Genomic DNA, 9,777 nt, shown 5'->3' on the forward strand with positions numbered 1-9,777 from the left:
AATGGATGAGAGGGACTTTGTTAAAATTAAACTTCGCTGTAAAAGACACTGTTAAGAGAATGAAAAGACGGGACGCCTGGGTGGCTCAGTTGGTTAAGCAGCTGCCTTCGGCTCAGGTCATGATACCAGCGTCCTGGAATCGAGTCCCACTTCGGGATCCTTGCTCCGCAGGGAGCCAGCTTCACCCGCTGACTCTGCCTTCCACTGTCTGCCTGTGCTCACTCTCGCTCGCTCTCTCTCTGACAAATAAATAAATAAAATCTTAAAAAAAAAAAAGAGAGAGAGAGAGAATGAAAGGACCAGTCACAGAGTAGAGAAAATATTTGCAAAACACACCCATGGTAAAGGACTTAAAATGTGAAAAGAGCGGTGGCTAGGAAACCCAGTCAGTTAAGCATCTGCCTTTAGCTCAGGTCCTGGGACTGAACCCCACACTGGGCCCCCGGCAGAGAGGAGCCTGCTTTTTTCCCTCTCCCGCTGCCTGCTGCTACCTCTCCGTGTGCTTGTGCTGTTAATAAATAAATAGAATCTTTAAAAAAGAAAAAAAAAGGGATCTGAAAAGATGCTCAACTTTGTATGTCATTAAGAAATTGCAAATTTAAACAAGGTACTATTACATATCACGTAGAATATAAAAAATCCAAAGCACTAGTAATACCAAATGCTAGCAAGGATGTGGGACAACCGAACTCTCATTCACTGTTTGGTCAGAATGCAAAATGGGAGGCACTATGTGAGACAGCTTGGCAGTTTCTCACAGAACTAAACACATTCTCACTATAAGATCAGTAATTGTGCTCCTTTGTATTTACCCAAAAGAGCTTAAAACTAGTGTCCACACAAAAACCTGCACATGGATGTTTACAGCAGCTTTATTCTCTGAAGTGCCAAAACTTGGAAGCAATCCAATCTCCTTCAGTAGGTGAACAGGTACACTGTGCCACACCCACACACGATTATTCGACAATTAAAAGATGAATTATTAAGCCACAAGACTTCGAAGAACCTTAAATGCATATTGCTAAGTGAAAGACCAGTCTCAAAGGCTAAATACTATATGATTCCAACTCTATGGCATTCTGGAAAAGGTAAAAATTAACCAACATTTTTATTTTTATTTATTTTTTAGGTCATCTCTATGCCCAATGTGGTGGCTAGAACTCACAACCCCGAGATCAAGAGTCAGATGCCCTAGCAACTAAGCCAGCCAGGTGCCTCTGAAAAGGTAAAACTCTAGACAGTCAAAAGATCCCGGGCTGAGGGGTGAGCGAGGAGGGTGCAGAGAGAGGAGAAGAAACAAATAGATGAGGTACAGGGGTTTTCAAGGCAATTAAACTAGGCTGTAAGATACCAACAGTAGGTAAATAACATTATACATTTGTCAAAACCCACAGAACTATAGAAAGAGGAGTGAACCCTAATGTAAACCATGGATTTTAATTAATACTGTATCAATGCTGGTTCATCAGTTGTAACACATGTACCACAACAATGTAATACATTAATAATAGGAGATAGTGAAGTTAGAAGAAAAAATATCTTCTCTTTGTACTCAGGGGTATTTCCTATCTGAACCCAGTTCAAGTACAAATCCCCCAAAAGGCCAGAAGTTGGGAGATCACAAGAGGTGTTGGAACACAGGAAAATAAATGAGCAAACCAGACAAGCTGCAGGTAGTTAAGAACCATTAACCATGAGAGAAGCAGTGACATCACTCAAAATTAAAACCAAGTAGAGTTTAAAAGTTTAGCTACTTTACTAACTAGCTGCAATCAGGGATGGCAAACAAAGACTAATTCAAAGTAACCTGGGAATTAATCATTTAAAACTTACCAATAATCTGAAATTAGTAGCTTTAATGCTATGAAAATTACATGGAATTTGGAAAGATTGAAGTTCTCTAAACTTCCAAGAAGTAAAGCACTCCTTCCCAGATACATGGACTTATAAAATCACTATATACTATCTCCATGAGAAGCAGAATCCCCAGAACCATCACTCTGTAAAGATGAGAAGTACTAAGAGGGCATATGAAATTTATGAGCTCTGACCTGAAACATGTCCCATTTTATCGAGACAAAAAACCAAAATAGTTAAGCACTAATCTGCACACTACAGAGGGGTTGAAAGACATAGAAAGATTGTGTGAGCTCACGTATGTGTGTGTTTCCAACCATTCTTGAAAACAATGGACAACAGAGATGAATAAATGTCCCTGTATATCCCATAAATATTCCTCAAATATTTATCATGCAACTCCAGCTCTGCTCTAAAACCTGGGGACATAGTCATGAAAAGAAAAGACAAGGTCTCTGCTTTTAAGGAGCAGATATTCTAATGCAGAAATGAGAAAATAAATATGTAAACAAACATTATATTAATGAACAGTGATCAAATAGTGATTAATGAATAGTGATCACAGCTAAAAAGAAAACAGGACACAGTAAAGATCTGAGTGACAAATGGGATGTATTTTAACTTGGATGAACCAGGAAATATAGAACAATGAGTTGAGATCCAAATGACACAAAGGAGCTAGCCACAGGAAGTGTGGGAAGAGTGTTCCCGCCCAAGGTATCAGCATGTATACAAAAATGTCCTTGGAGCTCTTCCCTCCAGCCCCTGCTCTCAAATCTCTGACCCAGCTAGGTGGGGACATAATCTAGGACTTGTGTCTCCCAAAACTCATTCTAAATCTTTGTTCAGTGACTAAATTATTCAAGCTTGAGAAATTAAAAACATATGCTAACAAGATCTTCCCACCATATACAGAGAGATCATCTTAAAAGCATCATGAAACAGTAACACTGAAATTCTAAAAAACTTCTGTTCTAACATTTTCATCAATTTTATATCAAACTCCTTTCTTGAATTTATATACCCATTTGACATATTTATGAAGAGACAAAAAAAAAAAAAACCCTACATTCCGTAAATGTATTTATCCATCTAACAAATATTTGAGTACCTAATTACACTCTGTTCCAGCTGATTTCTTCTCTTTATCTCTTTTTTCCCCTCAATTTAACACCAATCATAATCTATGTAGGCTTTTAGTTTGCTTTTCAAAATTAATTTCTTGAGCTATTTAAAGGAATTATCCAGTGCTAGAGTTCTCAACACTGGTCACACATTAGAATCACTTAAGGAACTTTTTTTTTTTAAGATTTTATTTATTTACTTGACACAGAGAGAGAGATCACAAGTAGGCAGAGAGCGAGGGAATCATGCTCCATGCTGAGCAGAGTGTCCCATGCAGGGCTCGATCCCAGGACCCTGAGACCATGACCTGAGCTGAAGGCATAAGCTTAACCCTCTGAGCCACTAAGGCAGCCCCTCACCTGAGGAACTGAAAAACAAAAAGCCCAAAGGGCACCTGGCTCGTTCAGTCACTGGAGCATGCAGGTCTTGATCTCAGGGTTGTGAGTTCAAGTCCCATGTTGGGTATAGAGATTACTTAAAAAAAAAAAAAAGAAATAAAGAGCCCAAGTCCCAGTTTGTGATTAATTTGTTTAAATGTTTCAAGAAAATTGATGCTAAATGTTGTAAGACTAGTTAAATAACAAAAAGATATATTTACATAATACTTCTTGCTCTCAAATTTTGAACAAAGAGCTTACTAATAATAACTTAGTAGGCCAACATTTTATTTAAATAAGTTTTATGGTTCTACAAAGAGTGAATTAGAAAATCAAAAGCAAGGAGAAATGGGCATGATGTTAACATGGGGAAGCAAGAGAAAGCAAGAAAGTATGTGACTGGGAAGCAAATGCTTAGCTCTGAGATCCTTCTCTGAGAGAAGAACAGATTAAAACCTAAAAAGAAAGAAAAGAAGGATCCCATGCACTCAAGGAAAGAGAAGTCCCCCAACATCCCTCCTGCTTTTTCCAATATAAACACACAGCTGGGCCGACTTACCACATCCTGGTTGGTACCGACTTTATCAACTTTTCTATTTAGGCCAAACTTGACCGGTCAATGATGGACGGGCTGTGTGCCAAGTGTACCAATTGTACAACTGACTGTGTAATGGATAGAACTGAGAAACCGGGGTGAAAGTATCAAGAGGCTCTAAGGATAGCGAAAGAGCCAAGACTCAAACGATTACCACGTACACACAAGACAAACTATGCAGATGACTTCTCAGTACAGAAGTAATTCAGAGTGTTACACTGTGGCATCAGCTGACCCAGACCCAGAAGATTGCTGGAGTTCCCATCATGGACATCTCTAACCATATAGACGACACTGAGCGAATGCCAGATGATGATGGAGCCCCTCACTCCTATGTCTTAATAGAGTTCCTCAGCTCTCCTTTACCAACTTTTCCTGTTGCCAGTTCATACAAGCAATTCTCCTTACCCAGTTCCTCTGTTCTGAGCTATGGCTAAAGACACTCACTTTTTTATGTTTTGAAACTGATTATCTTGTACCATTTTACTTTTTGTTGCATCTTTTTATAAATCAGATGACCGCTCACAAGACAAAAAAAAAAAAAAAAAAAAAGGAATGGAAAAGATCAAAAGGGAGGACAACAACAACAAAAAAACAGTTCTTTTTTGCCGGGAACCCTTCTTACAAGTGCCAATCAGATAAACTATATCTGATGTTACATCGTCACAACTCCTCTATCATCAGGGAAAGTAGTTCACATAAGAAAATATCTCTATAAAATGAGTTCCAGGCTTACATTCCATATTTGGATAATTAGAATTTCATTACGATGTCTGTCTCAAACTGATGCGGAAGAGAATGGAATCTTGTCATCAAGACGTGACATCGAACTAAGAACCCACAGGGTAAGCACTCAGCTCCTGTGATACGAAGACAGCTCCGGGGGATGGGTGACCCTGGGCAACAGTGGCTGACCTGCGGGCCTGCGGCTATCTGCCATCTGTCACTCTTCCCTCTTCCTCCTCTGTCAGCTGCTATCTCCAGCCGCCATCAACAAAGTCCACCTCAAACAGCCATCACTTCCCTCTGGTCCCATTTACCGTAGATAAGCTCCAGGCCAGGCATCAAGATCACCAGCCCTGTGGGAACTTCTTCTAAGGTAAGAGGTGGCCCTATTGGTGAAATGCAGGTGCCAAGGCATGCAGACATTGTGCCATCTTCTGGGCTATTCTTAATGTTCTTATTGTCCCACTTCCCTCAGTTCCCACCTGTGGCCTCTGGAAAGGAACATATTACAGTAGGATTTCCAAGGACTGATGCGTGGGGGTCAGGAGATCTGGCCTGTGATTGGCCCCAACTAGCTGTGTGGCTTTAAAGGAAGTCATCACACCTCAGGCCTCAGTTTCCTTATCTGCAAGCCAGGATGGACTGGAGTCTTTTCAGAGGAGCTGGCAAAGATCACATAGATAAGCACCACCTCATTATACTAACAAGCAAACAGAAGGCCAGAGGCGAGTGATTTGCCCCAAGTCAGACATAAGCAGGCAGAGAGCAGAGCCGAGGATGGGACCCACATCTGCAGGTCACAGCTAATCAGCCAGCACAGTACAAACAGATCTGAGCAGCTGCTCATTCTTCCCCTTTTCCGTTTTGTCCATCAGAATGCATGCTCCCTGCAAACAAGGACACACAGGACCTGCTGCCTGTCTCAAAATTCCCAGTTCACCCAATTAGAACAGGGAGGAGCCTCAAGGACTTACCCCCCCACCCCCACACACGGTTCTTTTACCTATGGAACATGAGGGTACATATATTCACCGTCCAGAGGGCTCCTGCCTTCACTTCTCATGGAAAAGGTCATCATGTGCCTACCCGGGGTGCCAACAAAGCCACAAGTTCCAGAGAGGAACTGACACAGAGAAGTTCGAAGGAGGCAGACTGGCTCAGCACAGAAACAAACTGTCTACCAAGGAAAACTACCCCATGGGGGACTGATTCTTTTGAAATACGTTCGAGTGCATGGGAAAATGGTTTTTCAAGAGCTGGTGGACTGACCAGTCACCTGGTACATACAAGATCACATCCGCATTCTGACAAGAGTGGCTTGCCTGCAGTGTAGACCAGGGGCCAGAAAGACAAGAAAGACGCATGGAGACTGGGTGAGAAGCTTCTACGGTGTGATGGCAAGGGCGCACTGCAAAGGTACGAGAAGTGATGGAAAGATGTATATGGACTCAAGAGGTTTAGGAAGCGAAATCCACAGGACTTGGTGTGACAGACTAGATTTTGGAAAGGTGACAGAGTAGGAGTTGACTTCTGGTTTCCCGACTCCAGGCTAAACGGATGAAGTGTTTACTGAGAGAGGCAATAGAATAAGAAAGGTGGTTTTCAGTGGAGGAGGTGCTCATGAATTCCGTCTTGAACCTGATGAGTCTGAGGGGCCACAGACACATCTGAGAAGAAAGGTCAGCAAGTCCGATACACAGAACTGGTGCTCAGGAGGCGTGTGGGCCAGAGACAGGAATCTGCCTGACCTGCTGATAGGTGGTCATGAAGCTGCACAAAAGGTCACCTAGGGAAAGAAAGGAACACGGGGCTGAGCCCATAATTAGCATTCAGTGGCTACCAGGAGCATGACTTTGCACAGGAGACACATCAGAGAGGTAGAAGAAAGACAGGAAGCAATGCAGAGCATTTGGTCTACTGCGATGTCAAGTAAGGAGACAGAGAAAGGTCAGGTGCGCTGACTTAGAAACAGTTTTGGTAAGAACTCTTTAGTGGAACGACAGGGCCTGAAGGGTGGAAGGTGGGAAAGTCAAGTCAACCCCTGAGCACTGGCTGTGATGCGCGACAGTGACAGGGCAATACCTAGAGGTGGGGCAGTCAAGTGGGAGAGAATCAAACAGGAGCGCATGATGGGAAGGAGTGCAGGGGAGAGGATCCTCGCAGGCTCCTGGAAGGGCGGGAGGGCATGGACTCCGAGCCAGAGTGGAGACTGAACCCGAGGAGGAAGGAGAGCCCCTCCCCGTACCAGGCGAGGAGGAGAAGGGGACAAATACAAGAATGGGCTCATGATCAGCAGGATGGAGGAGGTCCCGTGGGATGGCTGCTAATTTTTCTGTAAAACTGGAGATGAAGTCATATGTTGAGATGGAAGAGGAAGGCTACATGTGATGTCAATAGCACACACCCATGTAAATGGTCTAATTTATCTGTTATGCCACTTTCTCCCCTACTACCAATACCTTATGTCCTGCTCATCTATTATTTGGCTGTCAACCCAAAGGATTTTCATATTTCTAAGCCGAAAAAGTATGATGTTGCCAGTGCCTCTGCCCCAGGTGACCCTTCCCATCTGCCATTCCTGCACTTTGATCACCTACCTCTTTTGCATACCTTTCCCCGTCTATTTCTCATTAGATCTCATAAACATGACTTTTTAAGTAGTCTCCTGCCACCAGTCAGCTCGAACTCAACAGATATGACCATGCAACTTCCTGCTGTAAACCTGACTGCAGCTCTACCGTGAAGACTGCATCAACGTGGACCCCTCAATGTATGCAGTGTCCAAGGTGCAACCGCAGCCCCACCCCATCTGCCTTTCTACCATCTCAGTCTCATTCCAAAATGTGCCAAACAAGACACCTATGTAGAAATACAACCCCGACAGCAAGCTCTCCACTCATTTCTGCCTCGGAACTGTAACTTAACAAAACATCTCTCTGACGGAAACACAAATTGCATATAACCTTTATCTCCAGCTCCCACATAGAAGATCAATACCACTTTACACAGAACAGCTGTTCCATGTATTTTCCTTCTATGTATGAAGGGGTCACGTTCATTAACACTACAAATTGTACATTATATTCAGAAATGTCAGAGCCTTGAAAGAATATGGAATTGCTGGCATTCTAGCCACTTTCCCAGTTTGCTCTCTTCCTACCTCTAAGTCCTACTTTAGAACTGCTATTTTGAGATTTCTATTTTCCGAAGCTGCTTTGACCAAAGGCATTCTGTCAGCTCAGAGTGAGAAAGATGGCGGGGCGAGGAAGTGCGAGAAAATGCTAGTGTTAGGCCCAAAGAAAGCCTGACGAAGTCCAAAGACAGACAAGCTAAAGAGACTTCCGTGCTTTGACGTTCTTTAAGTCTGTGTGTGTGCCTTTTCTTCTTCCAATGACCTCTCTCCTCATCAATCACGTGTCCTTCGTTAACAAAAGGTTTCTGGATCCGAGAATTCACGCTGTGCTCTCCTTCAGACACTCCATTCAATTTACACCTTTTATTACAGTTGCTTAACATCACCATACAAAAACAAGAGTACAATATACCTTCGTCTAGGCATCCCTACATATTAAAAATGATATGGCCACACCGCAGAGGATCCAGACATAAGCACTTTTAAAGCCAGAGTTTGGGAGATGTGATCTGAATGCAAGTATCAAAAAGGAACTAGCTGGTTAACCCAAAAAAGAAAAAAACATATTATGACTTGAAGCCATAAAAAAGTAAGAAATTCAAACTCTTTTCAGAATTTTAGGTACCTACAGAGCCAAAACTTTTTAACACTGAAACCAGCTACTAAATCCCAATCCTTAGAAATTAAACATATACGTTTTGATTGTTTAAGTACAGACCCAGAGGGATACAGAAAACAGATAAAGCTCCTCCTGGCTCTGATTCAAACCTTGGGACATTTTCAAGGCTATGTCTGATGAACCTTTCCTGTCAGTAAAGTCTTTTCAGTTTAAATTTCTATTCTGTAAGTTTATGTCCTACAGTTATCTGCTGCCAGCTTCAGGCTGACCTCACCAAGAGAAGTAGGGCAACTTTAGAAAAGGAGCTTGGTATGCTTTGTAGTACTGGACCAGAACCAGTAAGGACAGTGCAGTCTTTCAGATTTCTCATTCCGGGAGCTTAAGACAAAAGTCAGGCATAAACGTTAGGTTAAGTGCCTTTTTGACCCGATACCTGGTAAGTACTTGTGTTCAGAGATGTGTTCAACGCACAGTCGCTCAGCTTCTAGGCACAAGGCACTGGGAGGCTTCTGGCAGGCCGGGGGAGCGGCGGTCTGACTGTGCCGCACGGTACCAGAGGCGGGTCCTACGGGTCCGGGGCTTTTATGTTTAGCTCAAAACCACTTGCCCTGAACTTTCAGGCCTTTTCATTCAATGTGCACGATTTCACAGGAGTGCTTTCTCCAGGCTGCACCTAGCCCACCCGAGGCCAAGAGACTCACTGTGAAGTGCAGTGAGGTCCCCGCCGAGGACCCGTCCGGGGCGGGGACAGCCCAGGAAGCCCACAGGAGAAGCCCGAGGAGAGGCCCCGGAGGGCCAAGGAGGGCAGGCCACCCACGGCTCGGCTCCGGGGAGCGGAGCCCAGGCGTGCACCTTCATGAACTCGTCCTTGTCGAAGCAGAGCGTGTCCGGCCCCTTGGGCAGGTTCATCCTACTTCTCTCCATCCCGCCGACCGCCGCCTCTCAGCACCAACACTCGAGCGAGGAGGAAAGGTAGGAGGCTGCGCTCCCCGACGCTACCGGTGAAGCCACAGCATTTCCACCGCACAGAAGGCACCGCTTCCTCCAACATGGCAGCGCCCCTGCCCGGCCAATGAAAGAGGATGCCACAGGCCCGCCTCCGCCTGCCTCCGCCTGCCTCCGCCTGCCTCCGCCAAGAGAGGCGCGCGGGCCGCTACCATCGAGCCAGCAGGTGATGCTGCCCCCGTGCAGCGGAGGGCGACACTACAACCTCGCCTACGTTTCTGCAGGGCAGCCCCGAGGCTGTTGATGCCCCGGTGAGCGGGAGAAGGGAGGGCGGGGAGGGTCAGGGGCGCTCCCTCCCCACCTCGCCCTTTCCCTCGGAAAATCGGCCTGCGAACCTCTT

General features: G+C 44.6%; 1 protein-coding gene across 1 annotated transcript in view; it reads right to left on the reverse strand.

Moving 5' to 3' along the window:
* The window catches only part of LOC131816145 (conserved oligomeric Golgi complex subunit 2-like), a 31,247-nt gene extending 21,752 nt beyond the window's left edge, over positions 1-9,495 (reverse strand). Inside the window, exon 1 of the mRNA XM_059148579.1 lies at positions 9,285-9,495. Coding sequence (XP_059004562.1) covers positions 9,285-9,356 — 72 coding nt within the window. The 5' untranslated portion in view covers positions 9,357-9,495. The remainder of the gene's footprint in view (positions 1-9,284) is intronic.
* Between the last annotated feature and the right edge of the window lie 282 nt (positions 9,496-9,777).

This window comes from Mustela lutreola, chromosome 15 (genome assembly GCF_030435805.1).
Source record: "Mustela lutreola isolate mMusLut2 chromosome 15, mMusLut2.pri, whole genome shotgun sequence".
Lineage (NCBI taxonomy): Eukaryota > Metazoa > Chordata > Mammalia > Carnivora > Mustelidae > Mustela > Mustela lutreola.